At 35.9% G+C, this 23,854-nt stretch overlaps 1 protein-coding gene across 2 annotated transcripts in view; it reads left to right on the top strand.

Annotated features, from left to right (window-relative positions):
- Window positions 1–21,269, top strand: part of LOC125054788 (protein tiptop-like) — a 219,479-nt gene extending 198,210 nt beyond the window's left edge. Inside the window, exons 4-5 of one of the 2 annotated variants that reach the window (XM_047656886.1) lie at window positions 11,676–11,853; window positions 16,965–21,269. In XM_047656886.1, the coding sequence (XP_047512842.1) occupies window positions 11,676–11,853; window positions 16,965–19,998 (3,212 nt within the window). In that variant the 3' untranslated portion in view covers window positions 19,999–21,269. Of the gene's footprint in view, window positions 1–11,675; window positions 11,854–15,509; window positions 15,916–16,964 lie in introns of those variants that run through there. The other variant, XM_047656887.1, reaches the window with a different exon arrangement.
- Window positions 21,270–23,854: the final 2,585 nt, after the last annotated feature.

Genomic DNA, 23,854 nt, shown 5'->3' on the forward strand with positions numbered 1-23,854 from the left:
AAAGTAATAATTAAAAATAAATAAAATGAAAATCAAAACAAATTTAAAAAGTTTGGTCCCTGTGGCAGTGTACCTTTAACGCTGGCAGCATTTCCTCGCTGTAGGTACGATAATTTAAAGTCAAAATCATATTATCATTCTTTATCATTAAACCAAGATATTAACGCATATATGACAGTTAAGCCTCCGACTTCCTACGAGTTCCTACTTTTCAAAGCTATCGAATTAATTCATAGATACATATTGAGTGCAGAATTTGTTCTCGACAGCGAGACAAAGCGTTCTTATCTAAAGTAATGTAAATATTAGCGTTATCTGTCTGTTTGCTGGTCGCTAGTCACGCCCTCTATTGTTTCTGTTCCAATGTTTTTGCAGTGTTTAAATGGCTAAGATATGTAAGATTGTTTAGCTCCATTATTGAGAACGCTCCTAATTCTACATGAGCATTTAATCTCTTTACTACGTCGTATACTTCTTTGTTTATCTATGATAATGTTTGTAATTGCTCTCCTATACGTTTTTATACTATTAAGATTAGGTTCTGTGACTGAACTCTTAACTAGACGCTAATCAAATAACTTCATGACAAAAGAAAACGCGCGACCATAAATACATTCCCTAGATGGCGCTGTCAACCGCCATTGTATATCAATATTGCGCAAATGTATTCCACGTATCGGCTCTGTCGCTGCGCAAACGCATTCACCTGTCTCTCGATGGGGCGGAGCTTCGACCTTCGTTTTTTCCGTCTGTTTTCGTTCTTTTTCGCGCTGTCAGCGGAATTCGGGTGCGATATTTTCCTTTGGAATGCGAAGAAGTTGAGTTATGCGAATGTTAGATGTGATTTGTGGTTTTCGGTTCTCAACAAGGGACAGTATTCGTCAATTTTGAAGTTGATGAATTTATGTATCTATTTTTTGGGCATTATGGAAAGCGGTGAAGAGCGTTTTCATAGAAGACTTGGGTGATTTAGGTTTTCTGTTGGTCCATTGCTGTATCATACGTGACACTAAACTGCCTTTTCTTTGTGTGGTCTTTGTCATCTATTACATTTTTATCTTTACTATCTAGTCATACTGTCCTATAATTTTGACTATTATTTTACTTCAAAATTTGAGCAAGACAAAAATGTATGCTCAGCGTGGTCAGAAAAGGGCTGATAGGCGATGCATCATGATGCATATGCATATGCACGAGAGAGACATACAACAATGAACAATGGGAGCATAAATCAGAATAATTAGTTTTGCTTGAGCGGAGAGAAGTCATTGGTCAAAACGCGAGTGTCCCCGCCCCTTCAGTAAGCGGCGTTAGAGCAGGTACTGAGGATTGGATCAATGGTAGCGTCAGCAATGACAGTGACATATCGAAATCTATCCTTCAATGTCGTTTTATGGCAGGTGAGGTTAAAATGCTCGGTTTGAAAACCTATACGTTACCTCCACATGTCATTTTGTACATGATGTTTAAGATCGGCAACATCCCCGCTAGCCCACGGCGTTGCAGGTGTACACGGGCGGCGATTATCGCTTTATTCTGTGACTTGCCTGCTCGTTTACCTCCTGTCCCATAAAAAATGATCATTTTTAATTGACGAATATATTACCATGATTTCAGTTACTAATTAATTCATTGAGTTAGCTGTGATTCGCGGTACAATTGAGCCAACATACTATGACATATGAATGAGGCTATATATGAATATTCTACAAAAGGATACGTTAATAAAACATAATTGTATCAACGGCGAACAAATGCCACACCTAATAAACCGTCTAACCTTCCAGACGTTTCTAATATTTCGAATTTACCTCAATATCTAGAAAAGTAAGGTAATTTCCACTGGAGCCTATCTTATCATAAGGATAAAATAGGTATCAATTAATTACTAATACCAATTGATTGATTGATATATTATGTATAATATCACTGTAGTGATTGATAAGGTTTACGACACATCACCTAACTGTAATTATCGTTATCGCGATATCTATAGGAATACATAGATAATGTATTTTGCAGATAAAAATTAAATTGGTACGTCGTAAATACATACATAGAGTTATTTCACCTCTACTTTCGAATTAATACGATAATCGATAATTTTTCAAATCTCTCAATCTAATCTTGAAGTAACATTGCCCTTATTTCTTCAGCCATTTCAAGTGAGGTGATATAGTATATATTTATTAAATATTAATACCGTGGAGTGTGATACATCGATCTTCACCCAACTCCGCATGCCGCCCATATGCTGAAGATTTATATCATCTTTCGGCCATACAATGCGCAGAGGAGAAACTGATCGTGGTTGGTTACACAGAAGGCAGATCAGACGGCCGTTCACCATACAGATGGACCGATCAAGTGAAAGACTCATCGTCCTCAAAACTACACTGTATGAAAGCCGCAGGACAGAAACCCATGGAAACAGATTATCCGCTCCAGATGTTTCCTTGCAGACCACTACGCTCAGACGTGAGCGGCTGAAGAGCGGGAATAATTTGTAGTTAAAAAATTAGTTAACCCATTTATACCCATTCTTACGCTTGCGTCTTTTTCTGTCGATGTGTGTCGTAAAGAAAGAGTAATTTAATTATAACAGTGCTATTAGACCTATTTTATGTTAAAAAACGCGACCTTATTTGAGACGAGGTGCTTACCCAGCTTTCATTAAAAAAAGTCATAATAACAAAGTGGAAGGTCAAAGAATCGTCATAATTTCAAAACAATAATATTATCTATATTTTCTTAGTAGTTTTGAATATAATTTATTATAAATAAAAAAACATTAAATGTAGCAAAATAAGACCCATTGCAAATATGTTGCAGGTCACATCAACTTTAAGCCGAGTTGACCACATTTTTGGTCAAAGTGATTGACTGTGTTGCTTTATATTTTTTTTCTATTTTATTATTTTTTAATTATCATTATGTTGGTAAGGAATATTGTAAATACTTTATTATCTACATATTGTGATAAGTGAAATGGGATATTTTAGATTTGCTTGTCACTATTTTTCTTTTAAACATATTTTTTTGCTATATATATTTATTTGCTGTCGGTACGTAAGTGTCCAAAGCATCGCGTGCTAGCCCATGTTGCTATTGTGAATCGAATGTTTTTCTCTGACTACAAGCATATAATCTGTAAAGTTTTATCGACGCTTCCACCTTTCTACTGTACATTTATATAGATTTAGATCATTTTGTAAGGTCCATAAAACTTATATCTGTATATTACTTAATTATTTCTGTGCCCAATTTTACGGGTAATTTAGACCCAATAGCATTTTTTTTTAATTTTGTGTTCATCTTCTATGGGCATTCGTTTTATAGATTGTGGTAGAAAAGTTCAGCACATTCATAAACATCAGCACTTTCACACATCATTTTTATTTTAATCATCATTTTATTTTCCGATTTAATCCCAGAAAGAAGGTTAATGGATTATCCCCGCTGGCTTATTATATGAATGTGTATAGTTTATGAATATGTCAGTTTTAAAGTCATAGAGTTGACAGTATGTTGATGGGTTATTGTTTAACCTTTTGGGTCAAATAGTTAATATTAATTATTGTTACTAGCGCCATCTTGATTTGGCCATTGGTTAGGAAATTCATTTGTTAATTAACATGTATATGTGTCATTCGTACCATTATTATAACAGTCTCGCTGATCACAATAGCTGAAGAGTATGCGAAATGAATGATACATGATACATAGAATACTTTTTCTCTTCCTTTCTCTCTCTTAAACAGCGGTACAGTCTTTATTCTTTATTTCTTTATGATTATCTTGTATTTTGGATATCAAAATACCATCCGTATCACCTCGACGTTTCTTAAAGCAGTTTTTGCCGCGACTTAGGGTCCTTCAAGAAAAGAGCGTACCAATTCATAAAAGGCCGGCCACGCACTCGCGAGCCTTCTGGAAATGTGAGTGCCCATGGGCGGCAGTATCGTTTAACATCAGATGAGCCTCCTGCCCATTTGCTGCACAAAAAATCCGATCGTATAAACTTTCTACCTATTTAAATAACTTAATAAATTAAATGTTTTAAAGTAGTTTTAGGTGCGATATAATATAAAGTATTTATTAAATCAGTGAAATGAAACTAATGTGTAGATAACAGCTAAATTTTGATAACTTTATATAATGACAAATGATTCACCCACATATATTTAATGATAATATAGAATAGTTTTTTTTTACTGCCATAGCAACTTAATTATAGACTATTGATTTATTTGTTTTAAGATAACATATCGCAATTGATCACTGCCAAAATTTTTTTTTTTGATATCTATAAATTAATATATTACATTTATCTGAATTAGATAAAAATATGGTCTATTGATACTACACTACCATATTCTAAACCTGTTGCACGTGGGACTTCGCTCGTGTTTGAAACGAAAATTATAAAAGTGAAATGATAAAAAAGTTTTCAAATCTTTCTTTCTTTTCTTTCTTCTTTTTATTATTGTCTGTCTATTAGTGTAGAAGAACATCGTAGTAGTAAATTATTTATCTACCGTAGATTTATTTATGTAGACATTTTAAAATAATATTAAATTATTAATGATTGCTAACTACTTTAGTTCATATCAAAAAAAATTAACGTCTCGTAGAAAATACGAATCGCATTTTGTATGCTTTCGAAAACCTTATTTTTATCATGGGGGAATAACAAGGGTTTTAAACATTAGGACAAATGGGCGAGTGTCCAAATGAAAATGATGTCTATGCGTCTTACAATAGATAAATATAGATTGCAACTTAGGGTCTGATTTTCCACGAGATTTTTCATGATTTGAAAAACCTTTTGGAGTATCTATTATTTGGGTTATAGCAATGGGTGTTTTTATTATAAATTAAATACTACACAATATCTTATCTTTATCCTTTTCATTTTGATTTATTTACAATAATAATAGTTTAATTAGTTCATATCATTTAATTTAAAACTTTTCTTACATAATTAAATTATTTCGGGTTTTAATTAAAAAGGTTGTTGATTAATAGGCCAACTCTAGATTGGTTAAATATGACAGTTTTTGCCGCGCACCGCGCACCACTACTATGTGGAATATTTACTGAAGTATTTCCGATCCAATTCGACTTAGGGTCCTTTAAGAACAGAGCGTACTAATTATTCTTAACCACTGGTGTTGAGAGTGTCCATGGGCGGCGCTATCATTTAACATCAGGTGAGCCTTCTGCCCGTTTGCCCTGCCTAAACGTAAACGTAAAAACGTACAGGAATAATTAGCCAAAGCGTTCGTGTTTATTCTCGGTTGTAGAGTCACTAAGCAATTTCTTAAATTTCAATTTTGATAATAATAGTCATGATAACTTTTAAATCAAATGTTTGATTTGAATGATTCATAAATAAATTTACATGTAGATATTGATATAGCATTGAACAGGGAGTGATTTATTTGGAAAATGATTAATACCAAGATTAGAAAAATTTAGTTTGTACATACACTTTGTTGTAAATACACTGTGTATTTGAAAATTTACTGTGACATAACTGTAAAGTAGTATTACCTCTCAACACAACACTCTTCCTCAGCTCCTAGCGGAGTGCCTGGAAGAGCTTAAAGTCTTTTCATTTATTTCCGGATGATATAATTGCTTTCTTGTGTGCATAGTAGTGATAAATACTCCATGGAATCCGATTCGGCCAAAGTCCGTGAGCTCGCGACCTTGAGTGCGATTTTCGCTGACGTCACCCATCCATCACAGTCGATGGCCGATTCATAAAGGTATTAATTTAACTTTGCGATGACGTTGATTGATTTTATCGATATAATATTCGAATAATTACTGATGCAGCGATTATTCATATTCCGCGGTTATCTGCGGATTTTGGTTGACATTGTCGATTTTGTTTTTACGATACGATAGAAATATTAATGACATTTTTTACTGACATAAATCGTTTTTTTAGTTATATTTTTTATAATGTTAGTTGCGTCGAAATGTGTATTATATTTTTTTAATTTCATAGTGTTATTATAAACCGCCTTTGTAAAACATATTTTGTTTAAAGCTTAAAGCTTTTTATTGCTTAGTTCAGTCTTAGTATTTCTATGAAGAAGAAATTGCTATCAAATGCGGTCTAAACCAAAATTGACGACTCGTAGATATTACGGATCGTATTTCGTATGCTTTCGAAAAGTTTATTTTCAACATATTATGATTAAAATTAATGAATATGGCCTTGAAAGAACGTTTGTTAAATTCATCAATTTTAGGAGAGTTTGAAGGTGAAAAAAACATACATGAAAAACTTTTGATATTCTTGCAATTATCCCAAAATCTTCTTATAATTAATCCTATGTTTTTGCTTTATTAATCACGTTGTTTTTCATAAATTATATATCTAAAAATTGTGATTTAATGACTGATTGTCAGTGTTATCCTAAAATTTAAAGAGATAATAAATTTATAAAATTATAGAAACATGGCATCGCTTTATATAATAATAGTGAGGTAGTGTTGATTAATGTTTGATTGCTCTTAATCAAGTAAAGATATACAAACTATTTTCGTCTACATAAACTATTATGCGTATAGTGTGTGTATTAATGATATCAAACAAACCCTGTTTAACTATATTTGTTATAATTTTTAAATGAAACCAGTAATTCCTGAGATGACTGCGTTGAAACCTTTTCTACATTGTAGAAGATAAGAAGAAGATTGTGTCACGCTATTATAGGAAATTTACTAATACAGAGCAGTGTTGGCCTAGTGTAGTGGCTAAATCGACTGTCAAAACTGGGGTTGTACGTTCGAATCAAGCCTATTTCTATGTGTGTATTTCCACATACGGTGTACGAGTTCAACTCCTTTAATGTTAAAATCCCGGCAACGCACTTCTGAACCTTTTGGCAGTGTAAGTGTCCATGAGCAGCAGTATCACTTCACATCAGATCAGATAAGACTTTTGCCTGTTTGCTGTTCTATAAAAAAATATAAAATTCATTAAAGAAACATATCCAATCTGAGGCCCAGACTCATAGCGTAGCACCGCTAGATTATTATTATCATTTAATACATAGCATCTGGTCTTATGGAAGTACTTTAAAGACTTCATAGACGTAGACTTCATAGACGACTCGACTCTGAATCTTGAGATTCAGAGTCGAGTCGTCTATGAAGTCTATTAAAAAATGAAGTCTGAAAAGCCTCCAATAAATCTGTTATTCATCACTTAACAGATGAGTGTATACGCGCGATGACTGCAGCCCTAATTTACCGCGACGCCGCTCGCGCCTCTGACAAATGATACTTGTTGCTTCTAACCGGCCTTTAATGGAGATGCGAACGTCAATGGTACTGCTTTATGTTTTCTAATACTAAGACTATACTTATGTATTATATTCATATTCCTATAATTATACATATGGGCGCTAGATAACGAAGTTTAAAGAGGAATAAAAAAACGCGGTCTGAAAAGATTCTCTTCAGTTTTCTTGTGTAAAAAAGCATATTTTTAGAGCAGTAAACGATTTCTACTTCACCTTAGATGTGTGGTTTTGTTACACCGAGTCGAAGAAAAATCTGATGTTTGAAATAATTAATTGAGATAGATATTAAATATATTAACAACGCCAAAGAGCAATCCGTTTCGGAGCGGCTTGATCCCTTATCGTTGCGTAGAGATGTGGGGTCTCTCTGCATCTTCTACCGCATTTACCAAGGAGAGTGTTCAGAGGAGTTTGTTGGATTAATTAAGTATAAATCCATCCGTATCACCTCAACGTCATTCGTTCCACAACTGAGCGTTTATTAAGGCAGTTTTTGCCTACCACTATGTGGAACCAGCTGCCCACTGAAGTATTCCGAACCAATTCGACTTATGGTCCTCCAAGAAAAGAGCGTATCAATTTTTTAAAGGCCGGCAACGCACAAGCAAGCCCATTCCGCCGGCGGCGAATCACTTAACATCACATGAACCTCCTGTCCGTTTGCCCTCTGTTCTATATAAAAAAAAAGAAAAATTTACAGTTAAAAACTTATTGTTAAACGAATAAAATTTATCTAATAGAAATCTTTAATAATATAACCGGACCGTAAATAAATTAAGAATCTCTACGTATTTGATAAATAATAACTAGTTTAGTTATTCTAGTACGATTGACTAAACGCTGGCAGAAGGCTTAGCAGAGGACAGTTGAGTGTCAGGACTCGTAGGGTTAGTGACAGCTACAAATGATACTTGTTGCTTCCACCGAGACAAACGTTTGTCGACCTTTATCTAACACCAACCATTTTTAAACATGGCCTATGTAGGGTTTATATAAGTTTCGCAAAAATTTATAACTTTCAAATAAATATATTAGAGGTTATTTTTGACTGACGAACAAAATGTCACATGATGCAATATAAGTTTTATATTAAGGGGCAAATATGAAATATGATTCTAACAATAACCTCGAATAATAATTACTTTAAAAACTCTTTCATTTTAGACATCGGCCATTTTTTTATACATGTTTCTTAACTCATGGAACATTATAATCTAGCGTAACATACTAATAAGTAATTAAAGTCTAACCTAGTTTACTAATAAGGATTTTTATATAAGAAAGTGTTCAATAACACTATTTACAGTCTCTATTCAAGGGAAGACACTCTGTTCTTGTGTTCTATTTTTTTTTCACTCACTGTGTAGTAATACTAATGTGCACTAACACTAAGACATCGGGCATAACATATAAATTTTATTAATTGTAAACTATACTTTGAAAACATCTCCAAAAATACATGTAACAAAAAACCCTCCCATGAATTGATAACAAACTATCATAAATAATAGCGTATTAAAAATATCCGTACATTCTTAGAACGCGAACTATCTAGCCTGTCCACGCAGAGGCGCCGACAGGCTATCTGACAGTTTACGACCCCACCTGGTCAATTACCAGGTGATAAAACCCACCGCTCGATAAAAACCCAGGTCTACCGTAAGCTACTGCTCAGGCTTCGTTACTGGTTCAGATTTACGAGCTGTTATCGGAAGATGCGAAACACTAGCTGAGCATTACCTGAATTTATTGGACAATACTAAATTAATTACTGGGCGAGTAATGGATTGAATAGCATAGCTTTTATCGCGAGCAATTTGACTGTAGATAGAGGTATTTTGCTGTTGTGAAAGTTTTAATTGAACAAAATATAGGTTTAGTTCAATATAATAATTTATTTTCAACTACCTATAGTCCTTATAGTCTTCGTATTTGATGTAAGCTTTTGTTTGAAGGAAATTATGTACTTTTTTAAACATATTACCCACACATTGTCTATGCTTGAAAACGAAATGTATTTTCGCGGATTCCTACAAAAAATTAATTTATTTTTGAGAGCTTTGCTTACTTTTGCTGAAAAGAGGGGGGGGGGGGAGGGGATAAATTGCTTACGTAATACTTGAACGACCCCGTGATTGATTCCTCACGGTCCTATTTCACTGAATTAATTAAAAAAGTGTAATTGCGAACGTGGAAAGACTAATCTACTGTTGCACTATTGATACGCCAAAGTCCCTAATTTTGGTTATCAATCGATAAAATATTTATAATGGGTTTTTACATGTTACATTTTGTCTTATAAATACCGACAATATGCAAGATGTCTTTCTTAACTTACTTAGTAAAACACAAAGGTACAACCAAAGTTGTTTACTTAAAGAGTCTTGATATAATTAAATGAATAGTGGGTTTCAATCAGTTCGCGACGCGTAATTTCCTCGGCCGCTATCGAGCACTGCACCAGACGGCCGCTCCACAAAGAGCGTGCCTTTGTTCGCATTCGATTCCACAAAGACTAGTTTTTGAATTAAACAACTGACGGACCATAAGTTTTTGTACGCCAATTTCTGCTTCGTTTCTTACTAGAAAATGTACTTCCAATATATTTAATATCAATTTGATACGGGCAGTGATAAGAGACGGTGCAAAAATAAATATAGTAGCGAGCTTACAATGAATTGGAAGTTTATCGCGGCTAAAGTTTGTATTGCGAAACGGTGTCATATCAGCGGATACAGTGCGGATTACCGCTACCATCGCCATTTGATTGATCATTTGATAAACGCGACATACTATCTGTTTGAGTGATTATACCATCCGCTGATAACTTACCTCGATCAAAGCTCAACTAAAAATCATAATTCAAAACAATTTAATACCACCGCTTTCATTTAAGTCTTGTTCCATTACAATAAAGTCCATTTCCGCAAACTCCAATTTATCGAAACCTATTTATGATGGCACGATACAATCAAGATTTATAACTTTTATTGCGACCCAATGCGTTTCTTTAGCATTGACATCCGTATCGCTAATCAATAATTTACTATTATCGTAGATTTTCGGAGAATCCAATACAGTATTGTTTTGTGAATATGTCGATTGTCCGAGCTTTAGGAGTCCGTCAGATAAGTCTATTGCTAAAGGGGAACCAGAGAGCGCGGTGTGGAGCAATAATTCAAAAGCATCACGATAACGCCACGCGTCATTTATGCCTGAATTTGAACGCAAGTTCGATGTTTCCTTTGATCTGAATAGTGAGCTTGTGAAAGTTCTGATTGCCCCGGGCACGCCGGTGCATCGCTGTCCGATGAGGATTGACATGATGCGTTTTAATCAATTAACGTGCAAAACGCAGTTTACGAGTCAGTGAGCAGTGAAATAAGCGGACCGCGCAGGCCACCGTGTCGCTACGTTTTTAAACGATCTCCGGTTACAAAGCTTTTTTCGAAAGGTTTTTCGTGTGATAACTTCATAATTGAGACGAAAGTTGATCTCGGTGAATTTAGTATGTCCGGACGATTATGTCTCGGTATTAGCGAATTTGATATTGTGTAGGTCTAACCCTTTTTCGTAAAAACTGAATCAGTCTAATTGCATTCTTTTACTTAAATTCTCTCATCTCTTTCTAACAATTGTGTTTAAGCTGTGATGAAAAGAGACATATAGATAGAATCGCGTATTTGATACTCGCGTGTGTCTTATCTGCCTAAATTAGAATTGTCACTCGAATTTAATCACATATCGAGTCGCACACGCAAACGATTACTTTCGATTATCGTCGACAAATTAATACTGGTGTTCCTAATTGGGCAGACGATTCGAATTGATAAACCGATAATATCGACTTATCGAAATTATGTCAGATAGCCGGTTTGAATAATTGATCCGGCTATAGCAGAATGATCAATCAATCACTAATCACATGTTTGCGCAACGTCGACTGGCCTCGTTTGGGGAAATTTTCCTATTTTTTATCGCTGATATCGTTTAATTATTGTCAGTACAGTTATTATTTTCTATTTGGCTCAACCTAAATAATTTTTATCAGATTCCCAAATCTATTGTTGTACTGTTTGCGCTTGAGCAATCGATTTTACTTTTTCGTTTTAAATTGTTCCGTTGACCTGCAATGTGGTTAATATCTCGGATCTTAATTAAACCTGTTGCCGATAAAAGATATCAAAATCAGGAAGAGCATTGATTATTACAGCAAGAGTTCCGTTTAGATTTTTACATCCGATATCCAGTAATTATGGTTAAAAGATACTTTACAAATACGGTGATACCAAAGTTCATAGTAACAATACAAGAGCCACATGCTAATAGAAATATTCTCTTTGTCCACAGAAGAAGCCACAAGTCCAGATAGCGGGACGAAGGATCAGCGCGAGCGGGGCAGGGGCGCGGCGCGGGGAGAGGGAGAGACTTCTCCGCCCGCGTCCCCCGCGTCCCACGCCTCACCACCACCAGACGACATCGAGCACAGCATACCAGCCACGCTGATACAGGACCCCAACGCTGAAAGGTTAATCTAAATTTTTATTTGTTTATACCACTACTGTTGGAGCAAGGTTGAAGATTCTGATACTTTTGCTTCACCCATACCTGAGGGTTTTATTAAGACGGTTATAGACGGTCACTTTTGCGTGAACTAACTGGTTAGTTAAGCCAACCCAACTCCTATCCAGAAGCCCAAAAGCCTCCTACAGTGACCATAGGCTTCTTGGAGAGAAACCGGCTCATCAAGTAGATTTACCAACCCCTGGCTCCGGATGACGTGGTAGACCGTTCCTCAGCTATCAATCCCTTCATGCAGGACTGTCTTTATAGCAAATAAATTCTTGTCCAGCGTTCAACCAATACACCCGATATAATTTGATCACTTTTGACTGACTTTATCTTAGCATTGAATCTAGTTTAGAAATGTAAAATCAACTTGTGATTTTTATTTATCACCGTTATTGACATAATTCCATTTTCCGATAATTCCGAATCGCAAAAACAATTAATGATTACGCAATGACGTCATAAATACTTGGGATAATCGGTTATCGTAGCAAATATGAATGGTTAATAATATTACTTTCACAATTGATCATACAAGATATGGCCGTCGTGGTGGTCGTGCCTTCAATCCCACACTTAACGATGCCATTGTTTTAGATGATCAGTTGTCAACTGCTGTCCAAGACGCTAGAATCCACCAATCATAACATCGAACACAATCCTTATATTAAAGCATTAGAGTTCATAATAGACAATGATTTATTGCTTGTAGCAATGGCAACGATAGTGACAGCTGGTAGTGACACTAAAAATGATCACGGACTCCAGGTTTGACACTCCATCAATAAAATATGTTTAACTGAAGAAGCTCCAGGATAGAAGATTGATGGTTCCTAGATAATACCTTTGTTTAAACTTATATCTATTTCCGGTATCAGTTACTAGAGTCTGTGCGCGAATCAGTGCTATTTTACGTTGGCAACACTGTTATGTCATTATAGTTTGACTGATCTTGATAATATGAAACAATTACATCGTTTATTAAAACCTAATCAGAAGAATCAAATATACAAACAGTATTTACAATTTTCGTAATCTACATAGTCATAATAAAATTAATTAAAAATGAATAAAGAGAAAATTAAACGCTGGCAGCATTTCCGTGCTGTATTGCTATAGCTATACTTATTCGTTGAACGAGGAAACCACCAGCTCTGGGGTCTTTGATAAGCACATGTGCACTTGAACCCCACGGCCCAATAGTCTCTACTTCAAAGGTAACAAAATCTGGAGGAGAAAAGTTGGAGGAAAGACTCTTAAATTTGAGCGGATAATATTTTCCGCCTGCTCTGGGCCGCCCGAGCTTTTGCATGTCCGTGGGAATAATAATATATTACTACACATAACATTAAATCATAATTAATTAAACAAATAAATTAAATTTACAATATAAAATACAAAAACCAGCTAAACAAAATACACGAGCTATTAACAACTTAATTGGGAATATAAAATTTTATGAGAAATAAAATCTATAAGACCAAGGGCACGATTTGAAACAGATTGAGTGTGGGAAATTGATTCTTATGTCAATAGGAATAGGGGCTATCGAATTGTAAAGTTTTCTAAAAAGCAAGTAATGTATTGGCAGGCTATCCGCGTTGCCTGTTCCATCACTGTCAATTAGCTGCAGTGAGACGTCATCAATCATAAACATTCTCTCAGAATATCCATCTCAGACTATTGTTTGGATTTTTATACAATTTTTTTTCTACAAAACAGGAAACATTTTAATTACTATAATCAATAATTAGCTATTTTCACCGCACATGTGTGTTATGGAATTGTTCTAACTGTTATTATTTATTGTATATATGAATACATATTTTCATGTATAAACGTTAAATAAAGATGAAATAATAAGAATAATACATTTTAAGACTAATAGTCAACAGGCGACCTCTCTAAGGCAACCAATTAGAAATTATGATGAAAGTACATTTTTGAAGTTCCTTCTTTAGGCGTGTTATGAAAAATTGATGAGAGTGAAATTTTCCGATGCGCGCGCACCGTGACGCAAAATTAACAGAATGAAGTTGACCACGGAATATGCTACGGCATTGGACATAATTTAAAAACAACATTCGAATAATAATAGAATTTATGTTACACTTAACGTAAGAGAATAATAATAAAAACTCCTTTTCCAGTATTTGATTATTTAATTGTAATTAATTATTTGCATGCAATCAAAAATTATTTTTAATAATGCCAAAGAAGTATAACTTCTTACGCGCGTACATAAGTACACGTACCCTTTTTTTTAGTTGTGTTATAACATTAAATATTTGTATTGAATCCAATTTAAACATAACATGACTACAAAATGTTGCTTAGATTTTCCAATGCTTACAAAATATCCTTGAAAGATTACTTCCTATTTTATGACATACAATAAGTTCTGGGGTTCGATTCCCGCTCTTTTATAGCTTCAGACATCAGCTGTTTGTTTAAAATTCACCTTGTTACTGCGGAATTATTCAAAGTGTCAGGTGTCCCCAACAAGTGCAGCCCGCATGACGATATGACGTCACCAACGAATAAAAATTGAATTAAGAACTAAATAAAATATTATATTCCAAATTTAAAAAAAAACACAATAGAAAATTAGTATCTATACTCAAAAAATTGTCTATTCATTTATATTGTAAACAAAATTAATATAATTTGAATTTGGAATTTTATGTTCTTAATTTTAAAAAGTGCAAATTCTTGTTGCCAAAAAGGCGCTTAGTTAAACATATTTAAACCAAATAACTACATAGTATAGGTTTTATGTTGTTTCTTTATTTTCACTAGCTTTTTAAAATTATATATTTTTTTTAGATAGGCCTGAACACAGAATAGGTAATAGTTTAAAGTCAAGACAAGTCAAAATTCTTTACTACATATCTAATAGTGCAAAATTATATTTAATTAAAAAGCCTAATGTTATTCGTGCTAATCAATTAAATAAAGTCTGGCAACTGACTCAGTTTTGACGAATTTTTTCAAGTTTTATAAATGTGCGTCGTTTCCGAAAGTGTGCGTGCCGAATGCAGGGAAAGAGTATAATACCTGTCACATAAATATAAGTGATTGATTGACCCGCACCCGACTAATGCTTATAGGAAGCAATAAACAGCTGGCGATCCGTTTGAAATTTCATACGTTTGTTTCAAAAGTTGGCTCCGGTTATGGTTAGAATCAGATTAAAATGTCCCATCGTTAGATTTTATTCGCTTTGAAGTTAATATCGATTCAACTAATTCGTATTAGATTCGTTCCAGCATTTTTCATAACGTTAGAGTAAACAAGACATTTTCCTTTGTCAAAGCCGGAAATCTGTTCATGATACACGTAAATCCATCCCCTGTCCCCTGTCTGTCCTGACGTTGAAAGGTCTCGTCCCCACGTTTTGTTACGCTCCTTGTCAGCGCCTTTTAATCCTATAAGTCGACAATCTTACGTCTTACATTTAATACTAAGAATAAAACACGTTCGTTTATCTCATCGACAGCTCATCAAACTTTTGATTGGTGTCAGGACGGTGACTCAGCTATGCGCTAGCCGCTGTCGAGCTGTCAACGAAACGTTCGGTCGTCATTGCACGTCCATCCACCTCGCGCAGAGCACGCACGCTTGCATTACGCAGCGCACCACCCCTCGAACGTTGAACACGTATACCCGTCTCTGTCCTGCGCTCTGATTCGTCCGTTCGTTGGGCGACTGTCTCTGTTACTCGCGAGGCGTGCGGGGGGAGGGTGCAGCAGGCGGGTCGTAAATCACGAGGATCTCATTCCACGCGGGACCTCCGCCGCTGCCGCAGGCATTGCGCATTTACTTCTCGACCGCCGGCCGCGTCTTTCGTGTCGTGTTTACATTTACAATAGTTCTTGGGAAGTCTATCTCTTGTATTGTAAATTAGTGTTTGATCGATAAGTTGTGTCTCTTAATGGATTCAAAAACTTTTCAACATTCGCCGTTTTGAGAATTCCGAAAAAATTACATCGAAGATGATCGTTGAGCCGGACCACATGAGGTACGCCTTTTATTTATACAAGTTCACTATTTTTTAATTAAAACTTCTTTCAATGTATTATTCACGATTTACATATTAAAATGTTTGCTATTGTTTTTTTCTGTTTCTACACTTTAAAAAACTAACCTTGAGATTATGATATAGATTTTTGAGTAGGGTTTTGTTTTAAACTAACATTTTACTATTTTTGATTAAAACATGTAGATACATAATAAGGAAATTATAAATTAATATATTGCTGTATATTTTTTATTTTATATTCTTTGATGTTTGACAATGATACTTCAGTCATGTGAAACTCATGAAAGGAAATTAATATTGATAAGTAGCACCTGTGTTCAGTCAGAGGTGGCGTGTTGTTGGCAACACTAGCCATTGGCGAACTTTAACGTCCCTAATCTCTCTATTCTCGTTGACAAGATTTATTTTTATTGTTTCATGTTTATTCGAACACATTGTTTTATCTATGTTTGTAAGGTATAATTATTATTTTCTTGTAAATTGCATTTACTAAGCCCAGTTTATGGTGACAATAAAGCCTTTATCTGGACATTATCTATTATTTAACACAACTATTGCCGTACAATATCAATAATAATGTAATTTAGTTAACGTAAACGGTGATATTAAATTACAAATGCCAATAAAATGCGTGGATGGATTAGAGCAATTCGGGAACATTTAAGTTTTAACAATGTTATAAACTTTACTCTACAGTTTGATGACGTGATTATTACTATATATTCTTATTATGCGATACCACCCGGATCACTGCTTTTAATACTACTTATGAATTTATCAGTATCAAAATCTAAGATTATTTGAAGAAATTGTATGATTGATGAATTAATGTATGTTCTTTAGCAGATATTTTCGTCGCCCTCAATAATTAATAAATGTTTAAGATATTAATGCGTGTTTATCAATAATATTTATACCACTCGTGTATAGCCGCCGCCAAACCGGTTTTGTTACAAATGTAATGCGACTTGAAATTTTATTAAGGATTTATGACATAATATTTATTGTTGTTATTTCATTGTCAACAGGGAGAGTCCGAGGTGCTTGTCGCGCGAGTCATCTGGTGCGCCGCGATGTCCCTCAAACGACTCCGTGTACTCTGGTCGGAGTGCGCCCAGCCTCCCCCTCCCCGCCGCCCTCTCTGCCGCCCTCCCCGCTGCCTTGCCCGCTGCCCTGCTGCCCCCTCACTCGGCAGCCGTTGCAGCATACCTTGGTGCGGCAGCTGCAGCCGCGCAACAACGCCTCCTCATGTCCTGCCACGAGGACCTGGCTGACGCCGAACGATCCGATGCAGTCCTGGACTTCAGTACAAAACGCAGTGAGTCACCCCCCGATGATGACGATATGGACGCAGATGATGCTGTCAATCTTAGCAAAAATGAAAACTGTCCTTTAGACTTGTCAGTTGGTACTAGGAAAAGAGGACCTGAAAATTCACCCTCTCCTGTTCCGACTAGAAAAAGTTCTAGGTCGACTGACTTCAAACCTCTTACTACACCATGGACGACACCCGTTGCCCCACATCTGCCATACTTTGCTGCAGCAGTGGCAGCTGCAAGCTTGTCTCCTAAAGGAAGCTTATCTAGTGATTGGAACGGAAAATTGAAGCATGGCGCACCTACACCTAGCGACGCAACAAAAGCTCTAGAAAAAATGAGTGAATTAAGTAGATTAGGAGGCGAAGAACTCTTTAGATCGGTTCAAAGCGCAGCTTTGGGTGCTGGGTTGACGCCGAACGCTGCGGCTAGACATTCAGCATGGCAATCTCATTGGTTAAACAAAGGTGCGGACCAAACCAAAGACGTTTTGAAATGTGTTTGGTGCAAGAAAAGTTTTAATTCATTAGCTGATCTAACTGTTCACATGAAAGAAGCTAAGCATTGCGGCGTAAACGTGCCTATGCCTCCGACATCAGGAGCTCAGATGACACCGTCACTTCACCCGCCGTCTAGTTCGCCATCGACGCCATCACACAATTCTTCATCTTCCACTAGTTCATCTAAACCTAATCATAATGACCTAAATATGCTTATTAAGGAAAATATGCCTATACCCAGAAAGTTAGTTCGTGGACAAGATGTATGGTTAGGAAAGGGGGCCGAACAAACTAGACAAATTTTGAAATGTATGTGGTGTGCTGAAAGCTTTCGATCATTAGCCGAAATGACCAGCCATATGCAGCGTACTCAGCATTATACAAACATAATATCGCAAGAGCAAATTATATCGTGGAAGTCTTCTGATGAAGCTAAAGGTTCAAATTCAAGTACTCCGGGTACAAACAATACTGTACCTCCTACTACGGGAACAAGTAGTCATGTTAGTGCAGTTTTAACTTGTAAGGTTTGTGACCAAGCGTTTAGTTCTTTAAAAGAATTGAGTAATCATATGGTTAAAAATTCACATTACAAAGAGCATATTATGAGATCTATTACTGAGAGTGGAGGTAGAAGACGTCAAACGCGTGAAAAGCGAAAAAAATCTTTGCCGGTAAGAAAATTACTTGAACTCGAAAGAGCACAGCATGAATTTAAAAACGGTGAAGGTAATGGCGTTCCCATGGGAAAGCCTATTCGAGATTTTGGCACTGGTAGTAGAATTACTTGCGAAAAATGCGGTGATAAGATAGAGACTGCACTATTTGTAGAGCATATTAGACAATGTATAGGCGCTCCAATGTCAAATAGCCAAAGGAACTTTCTGAAAAGTGCGCTTCTTTCTAATAATATTATTCCTCCGGATGTTCCTGGACACGTCACACCGACTAATCGCGATGGTAGGAAAAGCATTAACGATGAAATTCCCTCACCTGGATCCGGACACCACCGGTCGCCTTCTTCTATGAATGACTCGTCTCCAAGCTCCAAAGATCCTAATGCTAGTAACGATAAAAGCTCATCGCCTTCTGTTTTAAATGCCATTGAACAGTTGATCGAAAAAAGTTTCGACACTCGATCTCGACATTCAGTACCTGGAATGCCTGGTGGTACATCCCACGCACCAATCGGTTCAAGCATCTTAAAAAGACTAGGGATAGATGAAAGTGTGGACTACACTAAACCACTAGTAGATCAGCAAACAATGAATATGCTCAGGAATTACCACCATCAACAAGGCTACGGTCGTCGTGAAAGAAGCGGCAGCGAGTCTAGCTCAATGTCTGAACGCGGTGGGAGTAGAGTCGAATCTCTCACTCCAGATAGGAAGTTAGATTCCTATCACATGACTCCCCGTACCACACCAGACACGCGAGGTTCACAGACACCAGCGTCTGAAGCAGACCGACAATCTGAGGTTAGGATTAAGAAAGAGGTAACAGACGAAGATGAGTGCGAAAACGGTGTTGACTTAAGTAATCAGCCTGTCAGGGTTAAAACTGAGGTCGACGACGATGAGGAACAAGCGCGCCCAAACAGTTCAGTAGAGGAGGATGTCAAACCAACTCTGCCAAAGCGTGAAAGTGAAGGCCCAAGTCCAGTTCCCAGCCCTCGCAGTCCATCCAGTGACCGCTCCGCACCAACGCCCGGCTCTGATAGAAAACCAGCTTCAAGCTTAGGTGCTTTATCATCAATGTTCGATAATTTGGCTGGAGGTGGGTCATCAACTGAACCTAGTTCTTCACGTCGAAGTGGCAGTCATCCATTAGCTGCTCTACAAAAGCTCTGTGACAAAACTGAAAATAATTCCAGTCGAGCGCCTCCACCCGCTCCGTCTCCGGCCGGCCCGCCCAGTATCCTAACATTCAGCTGGGCTTGCAATGATGCTGTCGTCACCGATTCTATTATGAAGTGTGCCTTGTGCGACACGCCATTCATATCCAAAGGTGCTTATAGACACCATCTGTCTAAAATGCATTTTGTTAAAGACGGTGCTTTGCCAGAGCCAGTGCCAATGAAAGCCCCACCTCCGGCCGCTTCTCCCGGAACGCATAAGAGTGGAGGATCTAATGCTGCTTCGCCTCAAGATCCTCGCAGTCCATCGCAATCGTTTGATGAGAGTCCACACTCGAAATTTTTAAAGTATACTGAATTAGCAAAGCAATTGTCCAGCAAGTACGTGTAAATGTGACGCGCTGACATCTGCCGTGATGATACCATATCCTGCATTGAACCATAATAGGTTTAGGTCGCGATGCGACGCTAAGTATTTCGAAACTCTTTGCCAATTTAATTATTTAGGTAATCGTTAGAGGTCACCGCGTAGTACGGTTAGTGTAATTAATCTAGCGACATAAGTATACGCCAAACGTCTTACGTTCATTTAGGTCTAAGAGAATATTTTTAAAATATTGCCTTTAGGTGAAGAGGTTGTTGCGGTCATTTGGCCTATCTTCCACAGTATATTGTAATTCCATTTCGATAATTGTAAATATAAGTCACACTAAGTCTTGAAATTTAGATTCGATCTCTTGTAAATGTATATTTTTTGCTAATAATACTAAAGGGAATTAACGATTAGCGCGCGTGCGCCGGTCGGGCTGTCGCGTTCACGTCAGTATTTTTAACAAATTCGTTGCAATATCTTTCGTGTTACTTAATTTTTATGTAAATCAGAGTTAGAGTTAACATGTTTTAAGTTTAATCTATGTATATTTTGATGTTTTTGTTTCTAAGATGTCCGTCGATCCTGTAATCTCGGAGATCCAATCTCACGTTCGAACCTGTAAATAGTCGCAGCCGCAGTCATAGTATGCAATATTAAAATCTCGTTAGTGTAAAGTCGCTCTAGGTACTCTCTTCGCGAGATCGCTATTTATTATTTAGATTAAGTAAGTAATATTAGGTAACCTACTGTGAACACGTGTATACCATTGTAACAGCGCATTACGGTTGTCCGATTAAAATTATATTTAAAATTATTAAAGTGATATGTTACTATTTCTTTGAGGACAATTACATTCGTATACGTTTAGGCCATTCGGTATTGAGAGAATCTTCCAGTTGTAACAGTTATACGATGATGTATATACGGTCTTATGAGTGAAAACTCTTTTATATTTAGTAAAGAATATTGTAAACTTGTATTGTGTAAGTCAGAATGAAAAGTGGATTATCGGAACACATTTTAAGGAAGCTAAAATATCATGCTGATTGATTAAAGTTATACTATTTTTTAAATTCCTTGATGTGTTTCGAAAGTCAACTAAATGATTCATAAAATATCATTTAAATGTAACTCAAAACGAAATAAATGTATACGCTAGCTCTGATGAGAATTGCTCATTCTTAAAATGGTGTTAAAATTGATTTTACCAAATTGAATAATCTTATTTAATATTTTATGTTGTATTTCAAAATGCAATTAAAAGCTCAAAGAAATATATATGTTAAATACTTTAAAGGTTATTTTATTTATCTTAATGTCCATATTTTGAATAAATACACGTTTTTATTTCAAAATAAATGATAACGTAATTATACTAAAGTCTTTTTTATTCTAAATATTTTGATAACAATTTCAATGTTCCTTATATACCCAAAATATTCGCACAGACATCGCTCAAAAATAAATCATATTGACTTATGGTCTTAATATATGAGCTCAAATTGATGAATATTAAATGTACCTAAGTACTATTTAACTAATTGAGGCCTATTCAAGCTAAAAACGCGTTGTCATTTTAAAATCAATATCAGTTTTAGTAACAGATATTTCTCTTGCTTACATAAAACCTTTGAGTAATTTAGTTTTATGAAGAAAATGCCCCAACGTGTCTTCAAGCGTTGCACCTACAGCTACTTTAAAAAAAAAATCCTATAAAAAGGCAAAAATACAAGATGAAAATCACAGTTATCAGTTCAAACTAGAACTAGACTAATATATTAGGGAAAACTACTTAATTAGCCACATTGGAGCCCCCAAGGAATCGGACAGGCATCTCGAGTGAGCAGGCGTCGACTTAATCACAGTAACGACGCCACATTTCATGTTCGACGTTAAGAATTGTTCACTGTCTATCGCCGGTCAAGTTTGTATTACTTTATATTAATGTAGGGACAAACAGCAATGGTTAACGTGTAACGGTTTTCTTTCAATGTAGGTCGGACACGTTATTTAGTTTGTAGCAAGTGAACATCATCCTAATAAAAATTGCTAAATAAAGGCGCAGTGTTTGTGAAATATATAATTATTGATAATAATCATATAATGTCTGAACATTTTCCCGTAATATTGATAACTGACGTTAGGACATATCACAGCGTCATAACTTACATCAAACTCATACCAAACCTTATTTCACGATATGGCCAGTTATGATGACAATTTCTTGATGGTTACGTCATGCGGTCAATTCTACGACAGTGCCACACAATTATGGAACCTGTTAGTACTAAGGACTACCGGTAACTGTGCTGTATAGGTAAGTATCATAGTTAACAAAAGCACAAACATAGTAAAAAAGTGTGTGCGTACAAAGTTCACATGTAAGAAGTAAAATTTCTTTGGCCGAGACTTAGAGGGAGGGAAAAAGGAAGATATGTTAGGAATTTAATGAATTTAATTGTCATTATAATTAAGTGCCGAAAAATACAAATAAAACATTTAATTGTTTTAATTTATTTCTTGGATAATAAAAACACGTGGAAGTTAAATTTAAGATTCGTCATTTGAGATTTCAATAAATAATTTTGCATAAAATATAAAATACTAATATTTCATAAATTCTATTTACGAAATTTTAATTTTAAAATTAGAATTTCTATAAGGTAATTCGCCCTTCTCACTCTCTCTCAATCGATCTCAATCGCTCTCTCACTTTTCTTCGACAAAAACGCTGCACATCTTCGTGACGTTTCATCCGTAAAAAAATTACCCTCATGCGCCTAAAGAAGTTTCACTTCAAAGTTTCAGAGCTCAGCGATGTGCCTATAGCTGAGAATTACTACTAAGAGAGAAGGCAAGTAATTGTGACGTGGAAAGTAGGTTAAACAGAAGGAAGGAGATGACTATTGACGGAGTAGGATTTGACAGAGACGTAGGGTAATTTACAATGAATTAGACACAATAAAGAGAAAGCGCGACTTGAATATTAAAGGGAACAGGACCTGCGGCAAAAATTATTAAAAATTGAGATTTTTTTGAACTGATTTGACTTGGACGTTGTTGATTTATACGATTTGTGACATAATGACAGTGGCAGCTGACAGTAACGCCATTGCGCCGACATGTATTTAGTACGCTTTATGGTTCATCTGCTAAAGTATTTTTTACTGAAGAGATTGTATTTAAAAATATATGTGTAAAAGAACTACCAATTTAAAATTATTAGTATTTATTCCACATAGAAGAAAGTAAATCATTTAAGGAAATATTAATATTATATAAAAAAATCTTTTTTGTAAATCAATTGGACATTAATCTTGTTTATAGTCGAAAGTTACTTTAAGCTCGCCCCTAACAAAAGAAGCGTAAACCCTTTGACAAATGCGAGGCTATCGTGAACATCAGTCCGCTTATTACCCCAACTAAATCATTTATTGTGCTAAATCTAGCCATTTACTCAACGAGAGGTCGAAGAGACCGATCACTCAAGTGTCGCGTCCGTGACTGACGGGTTAACGTGTTGCCAACTCCTAAATACAAAACTGCGCTAACTAAAAGCGCAAATCTCTTTAACCACTCTAGGAGCGTTCATTAAGATTATTTTTTTGGTACTAAACCCAAACAAAATCCCTATTTAACCCATTAAAGAAATAGCGCTAGGCGCTAATTTTGAGCGCTAAAGAATTCAAAATTCCGCTAGCAAAAGCGCAGAGGCGCTGAATTGGCATCAGTCAACGCGATCTTTAGAAGGCTGTAGGGTTGTGCATTGTTGCGGGCCAGACCAAAGGTAATATAATATTAAAGATATTTATTTGCCAAATCGCTGGTATAAAGATTTAATACGAAGAGGGCATTTGCCTGTTCATAGCTTAGA

Source organism: Pieris napi, chromosome 12, assembly GCF_905475465.1.
Source record: "Pieris napi chromosome 12, ilPieNapi1.2, whole genome shotgun sequence".
In the NCBI taxonomy this organism is placed as follows: domain Eukaryota; kingdom Metazoa; phylum Arthropoda; class Insecta; order Lepidoptera; family Pieridae; genus Pieris; species Pieris napi.